Source organism: Ostrinia nubilalis, chromosome 3 (genome assembly GCF_963855985.1).
Source record: "Ostrinia nubilalis chromosome 3, ilOstNubi1.1, whole genome shotgun sequence".
NCBI classification, from domain to species: Eukaryota; Metazoa; Arthropoda; class Insecta; order Lepidoptera; family Crambidae; genus Ostrinia; species Ostrinia nubilalis.
The window spans coordinates 13,668,606-13,694,525 of NC_087090.1; the positions used below are offsets into that span (position 1 = coordinate 13,668,606).

The 25,920-nt window shown below is 37.3% G+C and overlaps 2 protein-coding genes across 2 annotated transcripts in view; one reads left to right on the top strand and one right to left on the bottom strand.

The window, feature by feature from the left end:
- The window catches only part of LOC135088182 (cyclin-dependent kinase 12), a 66,228-nt gene extending 59,555 nt beyond the window's left edge, over window positions 1-6,673 (top strand). The window contains exons 16-18 of the mRNA XM_063983072.1: window positions 742-852; window positions 1,853-1,917; window positions 3,394-6,673. Coding sequence (XP_063839142.1) covers window positions 742-852; window positions 1,853-1,917; window positions 3,394-3,403 — 186 coding nt within the window. The 3' untranslated portion in view covers window positions 3,404-6,673. The remainder of the gene's footprint in view (window positions 1-741; window positions 853-1,852; window positions 1,918-3,393) is intronic.
- Window positions 6,322-25,920, bottom strand: part of LOC135088004 (integrin beta pat-3-like) — a 40,443-nt gene continuing 20,844 nt past the window's right edge. The window contains exons 3-7 of the mRNA XM_063982884.1: window positions 24,788-25,101; window positions 23,238-23,316; window positions 22,775-23,153; window positions 21,787-22,012; window positions 6,322-8,496 (exon numbers count right to left, since the gene is read on the bottom strand). Coding sequence (XP_063838954.1) covers window positions 21,792-22,012; window positions 22,775-23,153; window positions 23,238-23,316; window positions 24,788-25,101 — 993 coding nt within the window. The 3' untranslated portion in view covers window positions 6,322-8,496; window positions 21,787-21,791. The remainder of the gene's footprint in view (window positions 8,497-21,786; window positions 22,013-22,774; window positions 23,154-23,237; window positions 23,317-24,787; window positions 25,102-25,920) is intronic.

The window sequence follows — 25,920 nt, forward strand, 5'->3', positions numbered from 1 at the left end:
CCGCCAAAATATGTCAAAGTCAAACCCCTGCTAATCCAAATGACCATGACATTGGGTTTGTTTACATGTATTGGTATCGCTTCTCGTTGGCCGTACTTTACATTTAAGTTGCAAAACCACACCTATTACAACTGCACTAGGTGCCTCACTACTGCCATTTTCTATGTTATAAATCTTAAATCTTTTCTTTGGACAATTTCACACAGCGCCAGCTAGCCCCAAAGTAAGCAACTTAATGCTTGTGTTATGGGTGCTAGCTTAACGGATATAATACTTATACAGAGTGTTAGGTAAATGGGTATATGAGCCGACACTAGTCCATGTTAACATGGTCATATAAATGGTATGGTGAAGTCAGAAATTTGATATCTTCATTTTAATTATTTTAATTTTTATACAAATCGGATTTTATAAAATTTATTTTGTATGAAAATTAAAAAAATTAAAATGATGATATCAAATTTCTGACTTCACCATACCATTTATATGCCCATGTTAACATGGGCTAGTGCCGGCTCATATACCCATTTACCTAACACCCTGTATACTTTTTTTTTTTTAAATACATACATATTATACATAGTCACACCCAGACCCGTCACAGAAATTAAAATTCATCATTTCAATTTCTGCCCGGCCGGGAATCGAACCCGGGACCTCTCTGCATAGTAGTCCGTTCTGAACCACTACACCAAACGGCCGACAACATGCCGAGTGTCATAACATGTTTATTGTTGGCAGCTGTCGCGCAAGCACGGCGCGGGCAGCGCGGCGGCGGTGGAGGAGCTGCGGCGCGCCTTCGAGCACGCCGAGCGCGCCGCGCCGCACCTCACGCGCGCCTTCGTGCAGCAGGTAACACCATCATCATCATTAGATTATTATCATCTCAGCCATAGGCCGTCCACTGCTGAACATAGGCCTCCTCCAATGATTTCCATATCGCCCGTACCTTTATGAGGTCGTTAACAACAGTTCTTTGTTTCAAATATAAAGAACTGTAGATGTTGATACGTATTAACATCGAAAAATCTAGAAGATGAATTAAAAAAAGGGGTTTCTTTCTATATTCTGGTCGCCGAGCACGTAGAATTTCGTCCAATGACCCCAAGCTACCCATCTTTATCGCTCACGCGTAATTATATTGCTGTCGCGACTGTGCCACGAGCGCCCACAGTAAGTGTGCGATCGCGATAGCAACATAATTACGCGCGAGCGATAAGGATGGGTAGCTTGGGGTCATTGGACAAAATTCTACGTGCTCACGGACCAGGCTTTAGGTATAAAACTATCTTTCACTGTTGTGTAATATTAGTCATTGAAGGAGGTTTGATGAATACTTACTTGCGTCATTGGTAAGGCCCGGTATCCACCAAAGCGAAGCGGAGCGAAGAAGTGTTTTGGATGGAAAGGGAAAGAAAGGATTCTTTCCCGCCCCGCTCCGCCTTGATGGCAACCGGGCCCAAGGAGATTTTTTTATTTTCTCTTTGTAAATAGCTAGCACTGTCTAATGGATTGGCGCTAGAGGCTAGAATTTTGAATTTCTTACTATGCAATAGTCCTTAAAGGTTTTAAACCTTTGTTTGTCAACTGTCATCCGCTTTGCAATGGAGGTAAGTCGAACCTTAATTTCGAACTCCTCCTATGTTCTTCTGATTAATTTCGTTGCGGGTCCAATGACAGTTTAACTTTCTCCCGGGACAAACTTGACCTTCATTGGTTGGGTTTTTGTGGCGTTCAAGCTGTAGATCCTGGCTACACAGGAGTTGCAGTGGTGGGAATAGTCCCGTATGCAATAGTTTGATAAACTACCATTCTACTTAATTTGTCTAACATTCTGATGTTGTTTCTGCAGGTGGTGCAAAGGGTGGCGACTCAGAGCCACGCGCCGCCTCAGCCCGCGCCGCAGCACTGGATGAGGTTGGTGGCTTTGTCTTACATTAGTACATAGCTTTAGCGCTTAACGCAGTTAATGCCTGAGGCTTGGTAGCGGCACGGGTACCCGTGGCGGCGGCGCGCGCATGTGTTCACGCGCACCGTTAGCGAAGACCAGGGGAGGTACTACTCCCCTGAAGCCAGTCGTCGCTTGCTCAAACAGAGCGAGCCACAGTCTGGGGCGGAGCCGCGAAAGAATGTCTAGGCCGTCTAGCTCGGACAATAACTCGCACCGTCGCAAAGACTTCGGGAGGACCCCGTCAGGTTTTAGTGAGAAGGCCCTGCCCATCTGGCAGGGAGAGCCTTACATAACCCACTGGTTCCCCCGGGCCAGTGGGTATGCAATTTCATGCATTTCCTGACGAAAAAAAAAAAAATGGTAGCGGCACGGGTGACATTAACTAATTACAAGGTTCGAGACTATATTGATGACAAGGTTGCGTGGTCAGTTCAGTCTGCATAGATGTACTTAAATTTGACTATTCTTACCGTTAGATAATTCCTGGCAATAAGTGGTGACTGAGTTTGTTCCGGCGTTTCTTCTCAGCACTTGCCATATGTTTGTCTCGAAGCGCTGGTAGGGCCTAAACGATAAGGAGACATGTAAAGTGCCCCATAAGGGCTACCTTTTCTTTTTTATTATTTTCTATTGACGTTCATAAGTGCCACTTGTGGTCTAAACTGAATAAATATTTTTGATTTTTGATTTTAATATGACGTGGCATACAAATCTGAAGTCTCGCTAAGGTTTGACCAAAGAGATAGAGAGAGATTCCAACTAATGCGCTGAGTTCGAAACTCAGTGTCGCATTAGAAATTCACACACACAAAAAAATCTAAATATGTGCTCATTATCCACTGCGGTAACAGTACTCAACGTTTGAATAATCTTTAGTACTACGCAAGCAATGTGTAAGCTGTTTACATTATGACGTCGCTGCTGTCATCTTTGCTGTCACGAGCAATGTGTTCTGTTTTTGGGCATATTGCTGCGACACCGGCCACGCCCCCTTGTCCCATCTCCCTTTAGTTTCTGTGATCTGTGGGTTTGACCGTCACAAAATCATCCTCCCGTGCCGCTCCCATATTCCAGGCACTGACTTAGTTAAGCGCTAGATATATAGTGCGTAACATACTGTAATAATAGAATAGAGTTGCCATGTCATTATGCATAAATGTATCCAAGAACTCCCAATATTTACTCATAAATCGAAATTAATTTATTTGCTTGAAAATGACAAATAGTGAGTAGCAAATATCTTACAACTTATTCAGTCAATGAGGGCTATCGTTTTAGCGCTCACCAGTTAGCGCCACTGTAGAGTAAGGTCCTGTCACTTGCTAGTAGCGAAGATCGCCAGGGGTGCCAACTGTTAAGTATAAAAACGATAGCCCTCATTAACAAAACCCTGGTACTGTGGTCTCTTTTCTATGCCTAATCGAGTCGTTTCTCTTCCGCAGGGATCTATAATAGAGTGGGCAGGTGGGTGGCGCCCTGCGCTGTGTTCTCGCTTCCCTTCCCGCGGCTACACCCCGCGCGCTCGCACGCCCCGCCACGACCCGGCACGGCCCGCACGTGGGTCCTTCACGACCCATATGTGGGTCCACACAACCAGACTGGCCCTCACCGGGCCCCTTTGTGGCCCTCCACCTAGGCCCAATGAGGCCGATGTGATCTCCGCTCGGGTCCGACCCGCCGGGACCCAACAGGTCCGCTCCCCATTTGGCTTGTTTTGTAAGAATGGCTCAAACGAGTTGATCCCAGCCATTTAAGAAGTGCGTTTGATTTTTATTTTATCAAAAAGTGAACGGGGACAGTTGAGCTGTAAACATTACATGATGCGAGCATGAAGTGTCGATTGTGATTCATCGATTCATCGTGAAATGTTTGCACGTCGCACTAGCGCTAATCAAATTGAATCGTGAGCATCATGTAAATGTTGTTTTTAAATTTTTTTGTTCTTTTAACTGGTTTTATACCTTCACATGTTTTCTGGAATGTTTCAATTCAATTCTGTTATGTAATACGGGCCTGTAACGTGTTACAGCCGTTCGCACACAAAAGACAAGTTATAGTTTTAATACGGTTCGCATGCTTTCATTCGCACTTGGCGAATATTTTTATTTGTCTAACATAACCGTCAAGTTATTTCTTACAAGTCAATCCGTTCACGAGTCAGATTGTAACGAGTGTCGACGCGTGTAGCCGCAATCGAGTCACAAAGTTGCAATGCCATAGTGTAATAAATAAAATGTAACGTAATGAATACTTAAGATGGTTATGTCTTATAATATTTTATATCATGCGCATTATTTATGTAAATATCACTTAGTTCTCGCCACCTATTCACCGTCTGTGCTAACAGGGGCCGGGCTCTCGAGTCCTGTAATTTACTTACATTTTAGTGGTTTCCTTTCCGTAGAGAGTTAGTGCGCGTAGTGGATCTAACTTATAAATATTCGTGGAGAGCTGATACGTTACACTTCGCCAATATTTTGCCATAATTATTGTTTTTTCTAAAATTATATTTACTAACTCGAGGTTTTTTGTATAAGAGTCTGATTTTTGTTGTGATCAGTCATTAAAATTCTAACATATTTATATATTCTTTAGAAATTGATATTTTAAAAGCTTGATATGTAGAAAGTGTTTAAGTGTCATTCCAGACAAAAGACAATATTGTCAGCATTTATAGATTATGTTTGTAACTTGTACATCGGTTTATCTCGTGGAGTTTGAAACATCTGTAAACTGCGTCCTTAAAATTGTTATAAATTCTGTAGTGTAGTTTTCAAAGTTAGTTTTTAATTGTGTATTTGGCTACTTACCGTTTACGTTAGTGACTAATCGATTTCTAAAACAATAATGTCGAATCACTTTTTCCATTCTAATTCTCGTAGTGTTGATTTTAGGCGTCGAAACGGTAGGGCGATTCGAGGAGATTTAAAAGTATTTTATGAAAAAAGTATTCAGACACTAAAGACCATTCAGTGTCAATAATAAAAAAAAACAAAAAACATGCTTAAATATGCGACAATATTTAGCGATCGGGGAGTATATAGAATATATTATTACGAAGACTACAAAACAATTATTATTGCTGTGTAAAAATGTAAACCTATTATAAATGTGTAAATTGTGTAGTATAATATAAAAAGCTGTTTTATGAAGTGTTCTTATAAGCGTATGAGGAATAGTCTTTCCAATGAGATGGTTCCGCGGTGGGCGGCGGCCGGCCCAGCGGTCCCTGCGTAGTCCTAATGTAAACGACTTGCTTCAGCGGCGACTGCGCTTGGCGCTTCATACATTTCCATACAATGAGGGTTTTCGCGATTGAAAAATCCGCCAGATGGCGGGACGTGGATGTGGGGTCTGACTGCTGCGTGATTGGTGGATTTTGACATATCTGTCAATGTCATGTCAAAAATAACCAATCATGCAGCATTTGGACGTCGCGTATTGCCATCTGGCGGATTTTTCAATCGCGAAAACCCTCATTGAAGACGCTTAGGCCCAGTTTCTGCTGAGCGCCTCGGTCCCGGCCGCCGCCCGCCCCGTGCCGTGTTTTGCCTTGAATTTTTGTTTAGCCATGTGTACGAACATGGGAGATGTTACGTTGATTTCGATGGATCAAAAATTATTTTTCCACTTGATCGTACGGTAATAAAGCGTGTAGTGTTAGAGGTGGGCGATAATTGTTGATTATTGATTAAAATTAGGTGTTTGTGGCATTGGATAGTAGTCGAGACGCGTTCGGCATGCGGCCGGTCGCGGGGCCGGGCGCGACGCGCGACTAGTCGCCGCCGCGTGTACACAACTAGTCGCCGCAGCGAGACGCGACTAGTCGCCGCAGCGAGACGCGACTAGTCGCCGCAGCGAGACGCGACTAGTCGCCGAGTCCGCCCGACGCCCCGCGGCCCGCCATGGATTGTGTAGTTGTTGTTATCTTCAAGAAATGCAGAATGTTCAAGACGGCGTCGTTTGGTTCATGGGTATTTGTGATCATAATTATTGCATAGTTAATAAAATAAAATCTATATTATTATAATATAAAAGTCTGTAATGAAACCGGTAGTCGCCGTGCAGTGTAGCCGCTCGCGCCGCGGGTCGTGTCCCGATTGTCGTTTGTGTGACGCTCGTCTGGAGCGGGTTATACTCGTACTTGGCCAGTAACCGCGCGTGGGCTAATTATCGCTCTTAATTTAGCTATCTTTTTGACAGTAATAGTTTGCAAACAAATGTCCAAGGAATCCATCGAAAGATTTGTTTTGTTTCGTGTGGTTTTTCTTCATTTTTTTTTCTAAATTAGTTATTTTCTTTTGTGCCGTTCTCGGCGCAAAGTTACTAAAAACTAAAACATGGAATGCATTAATTAAAATGTTTTGTTATCACCATGCAAACTTTAACTTCACCATGTCTTTTGACACTAAACTTCAACTTGATATTGGCAAAACCACTATGTTCCAAATACGCACCATTAAGGCCATTAAAAAGAAACTTAAATAGTTATTTGTCAATTACCGTCTCCTGAACTGTCAAAAAGATACGCTGAATGAGGGTAGTGGGACTCGTCGTGCGGCGCGGCGGCGCGCTCCGGCCAGCGCACCAAGTAAGCTAACAGCTAACGGCGCGTACCATTAGTGAAATGGTCAATTAATGTTACAGCGTCTGTCATTCTAACAAGTTTATGTAGGAAACAAATTTGACTCTGAAATAAAAGAAGTTATTTAATTTTGGAAATGTTTGTTTTATTTAACGACCGCTTCGGTTTTCCAAGCAAATGAAACAAAGGGATTGATTTATACATTTTATTGACTAGCTTACAATAAAATTAGACACTAAATAATACAAATTTACAAAAATATAAAATACTTATTCGTAAATCGACGTATACTGATACACAATGTTAATGGTTATTACTATTAGATTATATTTACAATATTATTTCTATATTACAAAATGAGATACATTGAAAATTATTTTAATGTGATGTTAATATTGAAGATTTCAAGAAATTATAATTTATAACATTTAATTAACAGAATTTTTACACAAAATGAAAATTCCCAGACGATTAAATGTAATAAACGAAATGAAAATTGATAGAATATTTACAAATAGTAAATCTATCTACACAACTAAAATACAGCTCCCTTCTCATACCATACACTTATTGAACAGTTAGGTATTTATTTCAATACTCAATAGGCAAATATGATATCAACGTATTAATAACAATCGTAACAATATTTATGTAGACGTAAAGTTATACACTTCTTTCTACATTTATTAAAGTAGAGCCCAAAATAAAAATGCAAAAAGTATTTTTAATAATAAAAAATTGCGTTTAATAGCATAGCCATCATCTTAATTTAAAATAAATTAAAATTAAAATGATCTCTTTTAGATTTAAATACATTACAATACGTATAGGAACTTCTCGATGATGGCATTTAAAATTACGACTAATCTCGTTGGGTCTAAAATGATCACCAAAGATCATGAGTGTTTTAATGTTAGAAGTGCCAGTCCAATCGTCATAATGTTAGTTGTAATGGGTATATTGTGTCATAGTTCGAGTAAAAAACCCGTTAGTCACCGATGTGCCGTTGGTTCCGACGCAGTCTGCCCACGGGCATCTACACTATGACACACCCACACACTCATAAAATTCACTATATCTATTCTACTTTCACATGTTGCTTTCTCTAACAATTGCAAATCATTTTTCAAACTATTCTAACTTATTGTTTATGTTCGTTGTAATTGTAACCCCAGAAATCAAACCGCGCTTCGGTGTTAATTTTAACACCGCTTGTGCGATATTACTTTTGTAACTAATATGGATGTGTGTTGTTTATTGCAAGTGACTAAGGTTCACAACCGTATGTAACCTTGCCATTGCGCCAATGTCAACACAGTTCGTTGATATAGTGATCAAACAACTTAATGGTGATTCATTCAACTATTACCTAATCGTAATAAATATCACAGAGGTGTTATTTTACTTTTATAATTACTAAATACGCTACATTATAAAGTGTAATCTAGTTTGCGACACATACACCGGACGAGAGTGATTTCTCCATCATCGGTGTTGCTCGGCAGTGGAATGGTTAACGCAGGACCGCGTTCAGACTTCTAGATTGGTGTAGGCACACAGTACATCTACAGTACAGGATGTTTGGCAGGCATGGTTATGGGAACGTATAACTCCAACACAGTAAATGTACGTGTCTAAAATAGCGACTCTAGTTTGCTCAAATATCCTGTACACTTAAAGGCACTAAAAATGCATGTTTATAACTTCATCGTAGAATCAACATCAAAAATACAAATTAATTTACATCCTCTATACAATAGAGAATATAAAGTAAGTACAATCAAAAGCAGAGACAACCAAATTGCATCAATAAATTAGGTAACTCTACACCTAAAATAATAGATTTAAACTAATTTGAATGCTGATGTTGAGTATGATACCAGTTTTAATCCGTCGATTAACAAATTTTGAGGTCTTCCGTCTTAGTCCCATGGCTGGTGATTCAGTCAGCAGGTAGCACCTGAGGGGAAAAAACATATGTATGAGAGTTTGTATGACTCAGAGCGCGTTTTTGTGACGCAGCCGTGACTCAACCGCGTGCTTGCGGTCGCGATCTAAAGAGACTTCTGTATGTGTGCTTTTTGACGCATTTTCGTAAGTATTATTTGGTAGATAACAGTAATTGAAAGTCGATAAGAATGAACCAAATATTATGCAGCATAATATTATGATAATGAGTTAGTTATTTATCTAGACTCTACATTATGTACCTATTTGAAAAAAATATTCTTAAAAAGTTTTATATTATGTACCTATCTAAACTATGTAGGTAGGTGTGTCGCGTTGGGATAGTCACAAATCACAATCACTCAACTGTTATCTTATCAAACGTTAATGGGAGATAATTGCATTCGTAAAATAAATGATGATGAACTTTGACTCCACACGACGTATTTAGAAAAAGCTTTCTTAACTTTCTTAACGCGGTTAGTCTAGGTACCTACAATTAGTAAATTCATTTCATTTGTAATGTGGAAAATAAATAAATAAAAATTTGTAAAGAGTAGTAGTTCCAATAGTAACTAATTAAAACGAGTTATTAAAAATGTCCATTGCATTTCAAATGCCAAAAATGTTAATGCATTGATATTATTTATTATAATATAGTTCCGTAAACCATAAACTTATTGTCATATTTCATTGACTTCGGAGGTATTTCCAGAGATCGGAGATTTAAATGATTAATGGATTTTACGTTTCCTAACAAAACCTAGTTGCCTATGAAAGTTCATTTTACGCCGCGGTATTCCCATACATCATGTTCGCGCGCAATACAAATGTAAACGTGTCTGTCTGTAACGCAGCGGAGATGCTGTAAATTACCTTTTGATACTAGTACTTATTACGTAAATAAGTTGCCGAGTTGGGTAACTAACTAACCACATAGTTTACAACCGATGACAGCTCGTTTAGGCCTAGCAAAGCATGAAGTTTATGTTCACAGTTGTAAGTCTGATGAGGAGATAGTAGGCATTATACCTACTTAAGTGTTAATAATTAACTATACCTACTTATACAAAGTGAACCTACTTAGGTATTGGTCCGGAGAAAAAGCTTAAGCTGGTTCGTTACTATTTGCAGTTTACCTTTACTTTATTTTAAACTTTAGACCTAATTTACGACTCTTAAAAGTTAATACTGATTTGGATGCTGAGCTTTTGACATTCAGCAATGTTTAACGGGATCGTTAAAAAATAAAACATCTACAGAAGTATTTCATTCTATGTAGGGCATTCAAATGTTCACAGTTAGCTGTATTGTTTGTTGGCAAGCCTGGTTTTGAACAGTGCATTTGCTAAGCAAATTTTGCTTATAGGCGAATTGACAAGCCGATACCATCATGGTATATTACTTAGCGAGACCAGATAATTGGCCTCAAACTGGCGTAATAATGCTTGGTTTTACCATAAAGCTTGGGCTATTGGCTCGAGATAACCGCCAAGCTGGCTTGGCAGGTTGATCACTAATCATAATTGTTGCATGCTCGCCGATCTAATGGGCGACTTAGCTGGACTTATGGTTACACCTTGAGCAAGATTTACGGCGGCTATAAAAATACCTTAAGTGTCCCACTTCCACTTTGTACTAGGGAAAATCTTTTGATATTGACGCAGTGTGGTAAATCCAATATTCTGCAATTATAATCTCATTGTCAGCATCTTGAAAGAGTCGCTCTATTTTTAATTGAGTCGAAAACGTAAGCTCCGGTGGACAAGGAATGATGATTGTATGAAATGTCTCATATTCTGTCGCACAGACATGCCTTATGGAAAGCTATAAAATGATTGAATAACCGTAGATCATTAGACTGGGAGTTATGCAGCGGGCAGATGTACAGACATGTCCTTTATAGACGTCCTGCGAGGGTCTTGACCCGTTATCGGCAATCGAGCCGCTGCTCGTGCCCCTTGTGCCCCGCACTAAACTGGGCTCAAATATTTGAGCTCGGCCAACAGCGTGATAATGACATCAGGGCATAACAACATGTGTGTGCACTTAGTGGCTTGTTATGGGTCACGTAATGACTCTTAAATCGCTAGCTAGAGCAACCTGAAAATGCTTTTAAGTAGAAAAGATTATCATATTTTGTTAAATACATGTTTGGTAGAGTCATTTTTGTAGCTACTTACAGCAAGAGTCAGTAATTTGTTCGTTATATTCAACGAAAGAATCCACCAAAGCTAAAAATAAGATCTTCGTACATAAAATGGTTCAATGTCACTATTCTTAACACTGATCCAGCAGAAATAACGTTATGAAGCCGATTACTATCTCGGTGCATAATGGCTGTTATTATTGATCGTACAAGCCCGCGATAGCCCGACCGAGATGATCCAAGGAGTTACTCATCCAGTGCCCGGACCAGTTCTGCTACGAATGCGTATAATGTGGTCCGTGACGAAAGAATAATTAAGATGCAGCTCCGAATAGATAAACGTAGGCTACACGAGTTTCCAATTAGTGGACTCAAATAATTATCTTATTCTGATTCAATAAGTATTCTCTCCTAAAATAAATTTTGTAAGAGAGAGAGTTTTTGTTATCGTGCCATTTTTAGTAGGTAAGACAGATTATTTAAATGGTTCTAAAACATCCAGGCGGTCCAGAAGCTGTGTGTTTTTACAGCTGTAGATATAAGTGGTACCTTTATGAAACGTTAAAAACACGTCTGACGGTCTGGCGTCTTCAAGTGTCTCGATTTATTTTCCTGTTATGTTAGCTTGCACCTACTTATTAGGTTATTTGTAAAATTATAGCTTTTTATGAATGATGATCCATTTGCCCCATGACGCGCGATGCGTCAACTACCAAGTCTTCTGATCAGTTCACATAAAACGTAAATAACAAGTTGGTAATTGGTAGTAATATGTATTGATTTATTTACTTTATCGTTACTCATACTCATAGCAAATTGTTTTAGTATAAGTTACCTAATATTACCGCGGGCATTAGGTAGACGTATATGAACAACGGCGCGACGGTCTATGTTTTCTTCGATTAACTAACTACCTCTACGATAAAAATATAATTTATTCTTATAAGGCACAACAAATGACACAGCGAACAGACAGGAATAGCAGATCGCGTCAATTCAATAAAACAGTGAGTAATCAATCAATGTTCTTTGATAAAAACATGTATTGGAATAAACAAAGTAGGCACTGGTTTAGTAATTAGTTAGTTATTATATTTTTTTATTAAGTTCAGGGTTGTGTTTTTAGAAATGAGGTCTTCCACTTTACTTTCTTGACGTGACCTACCCTTTATGTATGAGCATTAGCTAAACAATAGACCAAGTCTTTGTTTATTACCAGAATTGTTATTTAAATAATTAACTCAATGAGGTTATTTATTAATCTTATGTGGTTTTCCTTAAATCAAAATTATGTGACGCAGTTTCAAATTGTTTTCCAATTTTATTAAATACTTGCTGAGGATACAATAATATGTTAATTAACATTAATACTATATGTTTATTATTACAAAACACCCACCATGAGTGATACTCGTAAGTTAACGTTACTTAAACTTAGACAACCCCAGTTGAAAGCAGATGGACGGTTTACTTTTATGTTAAAACTAGGCAGTAGACACAACATTTAAACCACTGAATTTCATCACTGATACACCAATTAGCAATTGGCAGATAGGCTTTGCACGCCCTTGGTGAAGAACAAGTAAATTGCAGTGAGTGTAGAGTCGTAGGAAAATGCTAGTTTTAATATTAGGTATGATTGAGAAACAATGAGTAATCGAGAAAACAAAACGTGTCAGAACTTTCATGGTCACTAGATTGGAATTTAATTTAATTCTATATCGCAAATGTATCCACATCGCAAGTTGTAAATTGCAATCTAATTATTTATAATTTCTGAATATTATAAAACCGCGTGAGCTATAATTTATTACCGTTTAAAAGGTATTGCCCGGGGTGTTTCCGTTTATTAGTTCTACATCGCTAAGTTTAATATCAAGTATGCCTTATCAGATTTCACTAAGGACTCATTGGTTCTAAAATAGGTAGCATGGTCAATTTTGTCTGTAAAAGTAGTTGCATGTCGTTAACAGTGGACGCACGAAGTCCGATAGTCCGCTCGGTGCAAATTAAGGCGTGGAAGGGTAATCGTAGTAAGATCGCATAATTCGCATGGAATGAATGGTACTTGATGGCTATCTGAGGAAGGAGGAGCGTTGTGAAAGAATCTGCTGACAACCCGTGATAGATATCGCCCCAAATCAGTTATTCTTAACCATATTATTAACATAGACATTACCGATAGTTTTCACTTTTCAGTCTTTATTATACCTGTTGGACTTTAGTAAAATAGTCAAGTACCTACCTAAATTCGAAGCTAAAGCTTAAGTTACTTATACTGAAAAATATTTTGAAATTGTATTTTGTAGAGCGCATTATATTCATATCAATTTGTATTTTGAAAGAAAGATTACTTAATTTAACAAAGTAACAAAACATTGGGTAGACGGTAACGATATTACGAGTATTTTAATGAAATAATAACTGTTTTGTACATAAAGCTCAGCTGTATCAATACGGTTAATATTTTTTGCAATAATTTCACTTGAGACCGGTTAGTGTAAATTCCCTGTCATATAAAATTACAGTGCATGCCACGAGAAGTATCGCATCGAGTGCGAGATCACGTACGCAACTGTGACGTGCGGACTGGCCTGTTTCGCTGGCCACAAGTGGTAAATGAATAAAAAAGATAGTCTACATTCTTTTATTTATGTGTAGACAGTACGAGACAGTTAATTTAAGCACTTTCCGATATAACTTTTGTCTGGGTGCTTCGTGTATCATTCATTACTGAGAATGGAGCTCAATAGAGTTAAAAGTATTGTTCAGATGACGGTTTGATACATTAACTTGGCAAAAACATTCAAATATAGCGATTAGTCTCAAAGTTACATACTCTAAATATCGGGTAAAGGCAATACAAAACTGTTTCTTCATAGAGCCATTAATTTTACATGGGGATTTAGGTAAACTTAAAAATTCCTCAAAGCAATAATGCCTTTTACATAAAACTGGAATATGGAATTATTCCAATAAATGACTCTATTAAACCATCCCATAATCAGGGTTATAGGCGTCAACAGAAATCGTTTTATATGCTAACTCGGGAACTATTAATGTAAAGCAATATTCCATAACGCTCAATGTCGTGAACGGTTTTTAAAAACTGGCTTGCTTGTAACTTATGGCGTTGAATGAGGTCAAACCACAAACGCAGCTCCGTAGAGTTAAGAAATTGTAGAGTTAACGACAAACTTAATTAGAACGATAAAATTTACGACTCTAATTTCTACCTTATATTGGATTCTCTGAAATATCAAATCCATTTCTAATATTAGTCGATGAATAGATTAAATAGATAGATACATGGTGACATGAAGTTTTATAGCTTGTTTTTGTTACCAATGAAAAATATAAAACACAAATAAAACAAGAGAAAGTAAGTAACCATCGTCTATTCAGATTATCTGGTTCTATAAAGGTTGTTCTACTCGTAACAATCGATGTAAACATTCTTAATTAAAAATACCGACAATCTTTCGCAACCCCAAGCACGTCACGTCGGTCAGCATTCGTGGAAGCCGAATGTGGTGCATGCGCCGGCGCATCGCGCGCATCTGCCGGTAATTAGCCCAAACAATCCGCGCTTTTGAGCACGTATGATTATGTAAACATTTCACGGCTTCATTTGCGAGATCAAATGATATAACTTGTTTGATACTTTTAAATAAAATGGCTTCTTCTTTCTCTTTGAAGTCGAGCTTGGATTTGGTTTAGTGCGTTTTGGTTACTTTATTTCACAAAGGAATGAAGGACCGAAGTTTTTTTTTATGTGACAGGAGGCAAACGAGCAGACGGATCACCTGATGGTAAGTGATTACCGTGATGAAGTGTGCGCTTATTTTCATTTTTTTTACATACAGTTCAATGTGAGTATGTCACAAAGGCAGAACATTTGACTTATTAGGTATGCAATGCAATACAAGGTATTGAATGAAGGAAGTCTGAATGAGGTAAACCACGGAAGCGTTCTGAGGTGGCTTATTGTTGTGATGTCTCAATAATTATTACGCAATTGGTGCCATCTTTTCTCAAATAAGGATGTGGGAAATCTCTAAATTGCTCTACTATGAATGGTGGCGGGCAGTTTGGCTCATTACGTATGTTCAGTAGGTTGATGACTCGCACAGGAACCCACGGCGCTGATGATTGTGACCTCGACTCGCATTTGCAAGCGCTACGTCATGCCAAATAACTGTACTGTTCGTATACTGGTATTAATGTTAACATTCAACTGGTTTTTGTACGTCTGCCGGTTAGAGCTTTAAAACTTGTAACCTATTATAGATACCTATAAAATAATTAAGTATGAGCTTTTCAGTTTCGATTGTTAATGTTGCATAATGTTTTTAACCACAATTGAATGAGTATATGATTTTCAGCCTGAAACCGCAAATCACTTCTAATAGGTATTTACCGTTTGCTTGACTCAACTGCCTAGATCCGCGGCTATGCCTACACTGAAAAGTCCCCGTAGGAGTAAAATATAGTCTAGCCCTTGTCATTTATACTCTATAGGTATCCATTATTAGTTACTCTGTGCAAATGTTAGAGAAGCACACCTAAATACACATTCATATTTATAATATCGTGATCGCGTTTGGTATTGACATTGATTTTGTAAAAAATACCAATAAGGAAAACGAATATTACTATCAATAGTGACCAGCTACTCATATTGTAAATACTCCCACTGGATGATCTAACCAATACCTTTCCCATGCATTACAAACAATTTGTCATGCACATGTCATTGTTTACATAATGTACAGTGAATATGTGGAAAAAACATATTTTCTAATGTCGTTGAATTGTAAGCAATGAGGCACCATGGGAATTCTCATAGAAAATAAAAAACAACACGGTCTTCAACCTAATGTTCCATAATGCTACTGCTGTAGACTTACGCAAACTACATAAAACGAAGAGTAAAAATTATTGGTTTATCTAAAACCACAATGGATAGAAGAAGTGAAAACGTGAAATGACAGACTTTCGACTTTATTAGAGCGCAATAAAATATATTGGTTATGGACCCTGCCTTTGAAAGTAGTTTATATTATTTTATGGCGCATTATCGTATATTAAGAACACGTGCTGAGACTTATAACACGAAAAAATAATCTCTAAACACCTACTCTTTCAATTCTTATAAAATTATGGGAGCCGGTTATCAAACAACAAAATTAGGATTGAGTTTGCTCGAAAAACCACGTTTATGTAAGTACCCATAACATTTCTATTTGAATCATTAACATTTTTAGAAACATGCATGAAATTCCATAGTGCATTGACTATGCCGTCAATGGATAGCAGGCATTTTTTGCAACAATTTTTGATATTTTCGGTATTTCTTTTCCTGCAACTGAGTGCAGTGGAATGAGTCGTCCTTCAGAACCTCGCAAGGCATCCAAAATAAACAACTGCAGGCCGTAAACATGCTAATGAATAAAGGTGTCCGAGTTCAACGGACCACTTATGCGCGCGCGCCGGACACACTTCGGTAATGCTTGATTTCGTGACATTAAATAAAAAGTTATTAGTCACTTGAAAAATACTAACTTCGTCTTTGTCATGAGTTCATGACATTGGTTATGATCTTATCATATTGTACTTAACTATAACTATGAAGCGCGTTGATAATGTAGAGTCAAGATAGCCTATTAAAAAGTTCGTTCGTTTCAAGCTAGTGCCATCTACTGCTGGGCAAAGGCCTACCCCAAGGATTTCCACAGTTTCTTATCTTTATTTGCCATAAAACATATAATTAAAGTACTTTCAGGAAGAAATAACACATTTCTGGCACCTACAGGTAAAAACCTTGCACAATATGGCAATAAATATGAAAATTATGAATTCAAGTAATATCATTTTCGACAGAGTGAGACGCATGCATGGCTGTACTAGGAACATTGAAGATTATAGTTTAATCTTAATAACATATTATACGCACGTAATTACTAAATACGTAAGTAAGCACAATGCCAAGCAAGTAGGTAAATAATATAGAATTGCACCGAATTATTCGTCATATCGACTTGACCCCAATGTCAGTGAACGGAAAAATTGTGAGTTCTAGTGGCTAAGTTCGAACCTATAGGTTACTCAGTGATAGACCCATTACGTTCGTTATTATCTAAAAACCAAGTGAAAAATGTATGTGTGTGTAAAGTATTAATTTGTATGGAACCTCATATAAGGATTTTGTTGAACCAATAAGAGCCACGAGTAAACTCTACGTTTTAAGTGCCGATATTTATTCTACAGATAATCAAACCAACGATAATTTCGCCAATTTGTGGAACGCTGTAATTTCATATGAGAAGATTATTCAATAAATTATGTCGAACCTATCCTGCATCGTGATTAGATTAACCTAATTCTGCAATTTATAAAATTGCTTACCGTTGCTACGACGCGGCTTACGATTACCGACAAGTTTGAATCACGGAATAAAGATTCTGCATAAAAGGTTATACAGGATTTAAATAATATGTTACTTGTACGTGATCACTTATAGAGGAATTTCCATAGAAGTTCCGTTATTTTTATGCTGATAAAGTAAACATAATCCAGGAACAAATAGTAAATTAAAATAAAATCCGCTTAGGTTTTATATTAAATCTGAGATTAGTTTGAGAGCTAAACTTTACAGTAAAGCTTTGTGACTAGACTATCAGTTCTAGCATGCTGCTGGAAGTCGCTGATGAAAACTGAATAACGTGGTGATAGAAAAACATAATAATCGTAAGAGTTATAAAATCTTCAAAAACCGTATTTAGTCAAAGATTAGGCGCATCCTTTGCTAAAAATGTAGTTACCTAACTGTTAAAAGCTGGCCTTTTTCGAAAGGTATCCAGACTTTCTCGCTTTACCTACTTGTTTATTGTTAGGGAACTATTTTGCGATTCTGAAGACAGCTCATAGTTATTACTACAGTAATTACTTCCAAGTAGTCATTTGTATTATTTCCGTTTCCGAAAGGTGCTAAAATATTATGTTGAGATCGTGAGAGGTCGACGCAACAGTGCAGTGGTGTGAAGGCCACTGTTTCTGTTAAGTAGGTAAGATACTGGGTAGATAGAATTTTAAACTTTAGAGAAAATAAACCCCATAAATTATAGAAATTTACTACTACAGCTTTATACTCCCACTGGACGGATGGCTTTATTACGATGTAACAAATGCTTCGAAGTTGCGGTTAGTTTTTTTAAGTTATCGCTACGAGTAGGTAAAGTATTAGAAGTAAACAAAGGGCTTTACTTAAATCTGAAGTTAATACGTAACCTCGAGTTTTCCTCATCATGGTATTCATATGACTGTGTGACGATTTCTATGACAAATGTTTTGAGCTTTTAGTGAATCATTTAAGGAACTAATTTATATATTTTTTTAAATTGTATTCACAATAAGTGTTTTATTTGTCAAAAAAAGATATGGTTATGCTTGCTAGGAACTTTTTTTATCCCTAACTAAATTAATGATTAAGTTAATGTCTTTTACGCTGACGGTAGAACGAAATTATAGTTACTTAGAGGGATCGTGTTAAATAATTAAATACAACTTTACTACACTTCAAAAGCTGTTGGATAGTGATTATTTAAGTTGTAATTAATAAAACAAGCAATGCACAATGATTACGAGTTTGCAGCTTATATGCTTAAATCGCAATTAATTGTTCGGTATCTGCGTGGTGTTGGTATGTGGTTGTGGTAATTGTTAATTGGTTATGTATAAATAAAAATGGGGTAACTGAAATTATTAATGTGTTTGTTTAAAATATTAATTAGATATTAATATCGATCGGAATTTTAACTAAAACTATACTTGAGAAAACTAGAAATACCTGCTACTGTTAACTCCAAATCATTTATTGATTGGTATACCTGGCAAAAGCTTTTTTTCAAGTGTACTCGCACACTACTAATTCAAGGTTTTAAACCGTGATGTCTCTCTTCACGGTAATGTTACAGACAACATAATATCAATATATCGATTTGGGTATCGATTCTAAGCTTGTGATCCGTTCAAGAATAGGTTATGTTCACTTATACATATGTACGAGTACTTATATATCACTTAGTGGAAGGAGGGAGAAAGCTTAGCTCGTAAACACAGATGAGAAGGTAGGAGGTAGGTACTTAGACGTATTCACGAAACGTGTGGGCTCCGGAAATGTGCGTTGATATCTGACATTTCATCAGCAATTAAAGTACATATTTCAGAGCATTTATTAGGGGGACAATTCTTGCGTAAGGCTTTATAAACGCTGCTACTTTTTGCAGCGATACAAACGCATGTTTGACTATATTGATTGATGCTGCATCTAGAGCGAATCGCTTAGCATATCGCTGCAAAAGCATTGTATAAACTACATATAAAGGGCCTTAATGTAGAGATTAACATAGTGAAATCGAACACATTATAATAGAGTTTTCACGAGTGAAAATCGGATAAATATTTTATGGTCAATAGCGTTGTAAAGATGTTTTTCTTTACTTCGAGGTGATTTATTGCACTAAAATGTATACCCTAAGGCCTATAAAGCTAACGTATTACCTAACTTGCAGCATTATCAATCACCTTGGTACTAACTACACTTACAACGCGTCTTAACATCATTATTCAATACTTCGCAATAGTAGGCTCGGAATCCTTCAGTTGGCCAATGGATTCTCTATACATAGATACTATTGTGGGGCATTATCTGTATACAGGATGTATGTAAACTATTGATACCTACGTGTAATTTATTTTCGTATTTTAGACTCTATTCTAATATTAACTAGCTACTTTTTACAACTGTTTATTACGTTACACTAAGCTTACTACATTTCATGATTTATTACCAACACCTACTTCCTATAGTAACATGTTTTATCAGCATATTAGCGTCACATGCGGTCAATTGATTTATAATGCTTTATAAATTGATTTACACGTAACTTGCTATCTTTGCGTCTGCGGCATTAATCATTTTCGGTCAAAGGGCAATTAAAAGAACATTTAATATTATATTTAAATGTTTTCTTTAACCAGTTTGAATTTTTCCGGAGATTTGCTCAGTAAAATCACTTGCATGAAAAACTTAGCTCTACTAAGAGATTCTTCAAGATTGTTTCAATTTATTAGATGCAGATTCAAATGAATTTTGAAAAGGCGGCATTTAAGTTCATAAAAGTGACCAAAGAAAACATAGAATAGACGGAAAATGTAATTTAATGAACGCCAGGCCTCTTCTGATTTTGCAAAATGTGTTTTTCGTTGTAGATTTTGTAAATAGGCGAACATTTTACAGCCTTGGAGACGGTAAAGATAAGATCTGTTTAATGAGATTTAATCGCATGATAATGCGTCTTATCGTCTTTTTATGCTCATCTCGGATAATTTGAAGACGATTACCTAGTAATGAATTTTATGCTCAGCAGTACTCATTTACATGTTTAGAACTTGTTAAATTTTACTGTGAGGGCCTAGTGTGAGTCTTTATTAAACGCGCTCACTAGTGACCGCGTCAAAAAATGACATTAAATGTATGACGGATTGTACAGCGCCCCTAGCGGGAAACTTTCAAAAACTAATATTTTCATAAATTTTTTTAAACGCGCTCACTAGTGAAAACACACTCAGCCCAGTCGAAATATCTTTTCGGAGATGATTAAGTGCACTTACTTTGGCTATAATACGAGTAGCACTTATATTAATTCAATTTGTGTCAATGGCAAATCATTGTCCATCCAATCGATGTACCCTGACCACTTACTTGGTGACCTCATTAGGTGTGCCTCAAAGGATAATGTACGATAATAGCAATTCTGATACAGTCTGTCTATAACTCTTCGATAGAGTTGGAGAGATCATATTTTGGAAGAATGTGTAGTTCTGTGTATTTCTTGGAAAAAATATGTTTCTTTTTATCTAGAAACAGTGTTCCAAAAGTTTCTTTTTTAAATTGTGTTTGTTATTACGTTGTACCAACCACTTAGCAGGTTCTTACTTTTTCGTTAACCCCTGGGACGCTATTCCATATTATGAACGACAAGTCAACTGATAGATAATTAGAAGTAAAGAACAAAATATCCGATTTGTGATACATAATATTTCTCTGAAACATTTACTGTACCGTGTTACCTTGGCTGCAGTTAATTTTGCAATTCCGACGATAGCTTTAGGCTGTTACTTTGTTGCAATTAATGGGGACTTACTTTTATAATATGTAGTATACAATTAAAATTCGCAAGTAAATCAACTTACTCTCTTAATGCTCCATTCCAATTGAGTTCTTTTCATACAAACTAACTAAAACTGTTTAAGTGACTCTACATAACAAGTTAAGCTAGTATTATTACACAGCTAATTAACGTAATAAGTTATTATAAGAAGGTATTGTTTTCAGTCTTTAAAGTCGTCTCTGAAGACTCATAAACAATAAAATAGACAGACGAACACTGCGGTTATTATGTGTTAAGGAGAAAAGGTAACTGTAAATAGTGAACGGGCTGACATTATCGCTATATAAGTGTATAACTGACCAGTATAAAACTGCAAGGTTATCTTGCGATACGACCACCGCACTGAGATCGAGTGAACTCGATAACGCGAGGAAATAAATTATTTTGACTTATTAAGAGGGAATTTCTTTTGTTTCCTCTTTTTCCTGATATAATCTCAATTAAATGCGCCATAAAATATATTAATAAAAACTATAAGCGTGGCCTGTCAGACCGGTTAAGTTTTTATGTGAATTAGACCGGTTGAGGTGAGGAATATGATAAAGAACGACAACTATCACAAACCCATAAATCAACTATGCGTTTCATTGCAGATATGGACGCAATCTTGTATGAAAGCTCGTCTTGTTTCGCATTTAATGTTTACGGAACTTTACGCAGGAACTATCTTGTGCAAAATGTGGAACTTTATGATATCAGACCTAATTTTTATATTGTCTATATTATTATCTTAATTCTAAACAGTAGCTCATCAATTATTGTTATCTACAGGGGTTAAGTCACGGTCACGTCTTACACCAAAACATCTGTGTTAATTGTTTTGATTCACTTATATCTTTGTTTAAAAACATTACTCTACCACACATTTCTCACACAATAAATCATAAGTGCTATGAAATAAGGTTCAATTTAAACTTACCAGGACTAGACTTTGGCGGCGCCCTTCCACAGCGGATTGTTGTAAGAAGACGTGGGTGCTTTGTACAAGGGGTTGATTCCGGCGCTGTTCTCAGGACCTTCAAGCTCCTGGTAGTGAGAAGCAGCCAAAGGAACCGGCGCGTTCTTTGCCTTCCACACCATGTAGCCCGCCACCGCTGTCGCCGCAGCTACGATGGCAATCACTCCCAGCACGGTTGGTAGAGTTACTGTGAATTATTATTACTATTTTACAACCATATTGTACATTCATCGTCATAAATTGGAAAAAACTAACTTACTGATGCTAATCGATGCGATTTGAGTACCTATTGGTTAAGCTAACTACGGATTGTACTGTTTGTACAAGACAGTACCTACCGGGTGAGCTTTTCAGTCAAAGGTGGACTTCACCGTGTCAATATGAGATATTTTTTGTTACAATCATGGAATGTTTTTGAGGTAGGTAGGTAACACATAAGTTTTTTCTATGTGTGGCATTAAGGTGGAGATAATCGGTTATGTGAGTGAAGTAAAAAGTAAATAACTATGTTAATATTTATGATAGATAATTTGCGGTAAGCGACGAAGCAGACGGCCTGGTGACGCACCGCCTTTGGCTTGTCGTCGTTCGATTGAAAACATGAGTTAAGATGACCTCAGAATACATGACGAACAGAACTTTTGCTGCACGATACAGTAGAAAGGAGCCATATTTGCTTAGAATAAAAACAAACAAACTTCGAGCAGATGGAGAGCGGTTACGTGTATGTAGCGACTAGCGAATGTCACACAAATAGACCGAAGCCATCTGTGTAAACTTAGTTTACATTTTTGATTTGGATGTTCATCGCAATAGCAATATTATAGCGTTTATGGTCAATAATTTTGAGACTATATTTCGTTGAAGTAGTGGGTTTGTGACCCTGGAAATACCAAACAAATATTTATGTGCTAAAACGGAATGCAAAAGTTTGGTAACAGGTACTCACTGTTGACATTTCCAGTGACGAATGAGTCCTGAACGCCATTGCAGGAGTTGATCTTCATCACGTGTAATTCATCGTTAGCGTCCCTCATAGCCAGGTACTTGATGTTGCAGCCGTCGAGCAGATCTTGGCACTGGACCCAGACCTTTCTGTTCATCTCATCGGTTTCTGATGCACGCGTCTTGTTGTAAGGGTCTATGTTCAAATGGTCTTGGCATTTCCCCTCAGGCTTGTCATGGAGGCACAGCTCGTAATTATAGTTGATGATCATGCACAGATCAGCGCAGGCGTTGTCTTTTTGGAAGTACTGCGAGCCCTCCCGGTCGTCGAAACAGATGCAGGCGTCGCAAGGGCCGCAGTAGCCGTTGCCTGAGCATTCCACCTGGTAGAGATACAGTTTAGTTTGGCATGACAAGTGTTTGATTGATAGTGTTTTGTTTTATTTTGTATGAGGATTAAAACTTACGTCGCTGTAAGAATTGGTGCACTGTAGATCTCCTCGCCGATTGTCGCATACTGGTGGGACATCGCAGTATTTGCCGGACCTGTGAAAAATATAATTAAATTTTAATCTATGAAAAATGTGTAGGTAAGTTCTCAATTCGTATTGCGTCTCATGAATGTAGGCTTATGATTGAAATTATACACTTTTATTTGAATGTCCAATTACGCACGGGTATTCTTGAAAAGGTTTATTAGGTCCACTTATCATAATTAGGACGATCAATATCACAACAGGCAACTAATAAAGCAAGGATTTCCTGCTCTATACGAGACCGATTACCATCTAATAATACATCATAATATCCGCTGCCCTGCGATACTCGTAACTTTTGGCATAACATTGTTTTAATTTCACGTCACGTTTCGTAGTTTATAGCGGTGAATTTAAACCCGATAAGTCACAAGTTTATACATTAATTATGAATGTATCATACAAATAATGGATTGAAAGTCTGTGAACATCGTTATTAGGTTCAAGAAACAAAACTGACAAATTAATGGTCTTAAATGAGTTCACAAATTGTTTAATCATCATTTGAACATTTAAAGTAGCGGAACATGACACTATTGGAACGTTATCTACAAAAAGCCATTTGTAAAGTTAGATCCAAGACCCGTATTACAAAACTCTACCCAATCATGCGCGAATCTCTTTTTACAAGATTTCAACAAAGCAAATAACGACGATGTTCTATTGCCAGTTTTGACACAAATTAAGCAGCAATTTCTAAATTGTAGTAAATTAGTAAAAAAAACTTGAGTAATCAATAGGTTTTTCAAAGCACTCGTAAAAAATTCGTCTGTTTTGATCCAATAATTTGCCATAAAATCGAGTAACGTTCTGTAATATGGGTCCAAGCTTTCTCTAGAAACAGATGAATCGCATCTGTCATTGAATTGGCGTTTTTAATATGACGGCCATTAAGAGAAAAGGCTTCTTGATTGAGGCCGACTGTACAGAGCTGTTTTTGTTCTGCGCTTGCATCGACTAGCTACTAATGGCTCTTTACTGGGTTAGTAGTTGAGCCAATGGAAAAACACGACGTTTCTCATCGGTATTTATTTATGAAGCCTCTTGAGTGTCTAATTAATAAAACATGCAACTGTGACTCGGTGCTCTTAGGAACAGAAAGCTTATAAGTTAAAGCAATCAGTCTGTAAGTTATCTGCTTCTTTACACAAAAATCGAGACATATTTTTGCTGAGTAATAAAAGGAAAGTTAGATCTAGTTCAAGTCTTAATTGTATTTAAATTAAGGTGTTACTGAACTACTGACTTAATTGTTTATGCATATTAAACTTAGGCTGAGTTGCACCATCTTACTTTGACTTTAACAAACGTCAAAATTCTGTCAAAAACACCGGTTAATGTTATAGTTACTGTTTTCACGTGACATTGGCGGAACAGTGTGCCCCCAGTGGCGATAAAACACAAGTCCATCGCCATCAACAAATGAAGAAGAAGAAGTAAAATGGTGCAATCCAGCCTCAGTATCACTAATCGGGACTTACCATCCTTTATGGCACTTGCAGACGCCGCACGCGTAATCACCCTTGCCGCCACAGATTTTCGAGTCTTTCTCCGCATTGTCTGAACACTTACACGCGCAGGGTACGTGGTATTTTATCCTGGCTTCCCCAGTCACATTCTCTACCTTGACCTTCACGTTCAGAAACTCGTACTTCCCACTGTTCGCCGAACAAAAATCAGCCTCCGTTTTTATCGAAACGTGGGTAGTACACTTCTCATGGATACAATGATCGGTGTTCCTCTCTATAATTTCAAAATTCGTGGACTGCGTCGAGTTGATAACGGTGATGTCGACCTGAGGACAAAAGATTTACATTAACCGCGATGCAATTAAAATATCATCAGCGTACGAGCTGTGGTACGAGTTTGTAGAATTTTAGCTATTGTTCTTCTAATGCTAGTTGGAACGGATGATATAATTGTTTAAGCCACATAACTGTCATGTATAATTATAGCTATTATGACAAAACAAGCTCGTTTATGTTTAGACGACAGAATGGAATTCGTGTACTTTATGTATTTTTAGACGTCAGAATTGGTGTAGTATGAGTTCTGAGTATCTACTCAGAATTATTGTATTATGTGCAGAGGATATAATCTGCCCGACAACACATCGATTGTGCTGATTTCTAAGTAAAATGTAACAAAGTACTCGTAGGGTCGTTTACCCTTCGATCCGTACATGAATCATACTTAAACATATAAAAATCGAGTTAGCCTTCGACTTTTTTTCATAACTGGAATCTCCAGCTCTTTCCTTCTATTAGTCGTTTTTGCTTGGCGCTTAGTATGCATTATCCTGCAGCTCAGTCAATCAGCGTTTGCCAGTTAACAGACGGAATCGATGAATAAGAGCTACTTAAAAGTACTTACAGTGCCAGGATTGTTAATTTTAGATTTAATCTTTGCTTATACTATCTGTCATTAACAATAAAATTACCCAGAGTTACTGAAGACCTTATCCCAGAAATATGGGTGAATGAATCAGATGGTAGGTAGAGACGTCAACAAATAAGTAAATATTTGTTCTATATCTTCTTAAACGCATATTCGGCTCATGTCAGCGTGTTGGTAAAAATCGTTTTCGGCAAAGAAGCTTTTAAAAAGCGCTTTT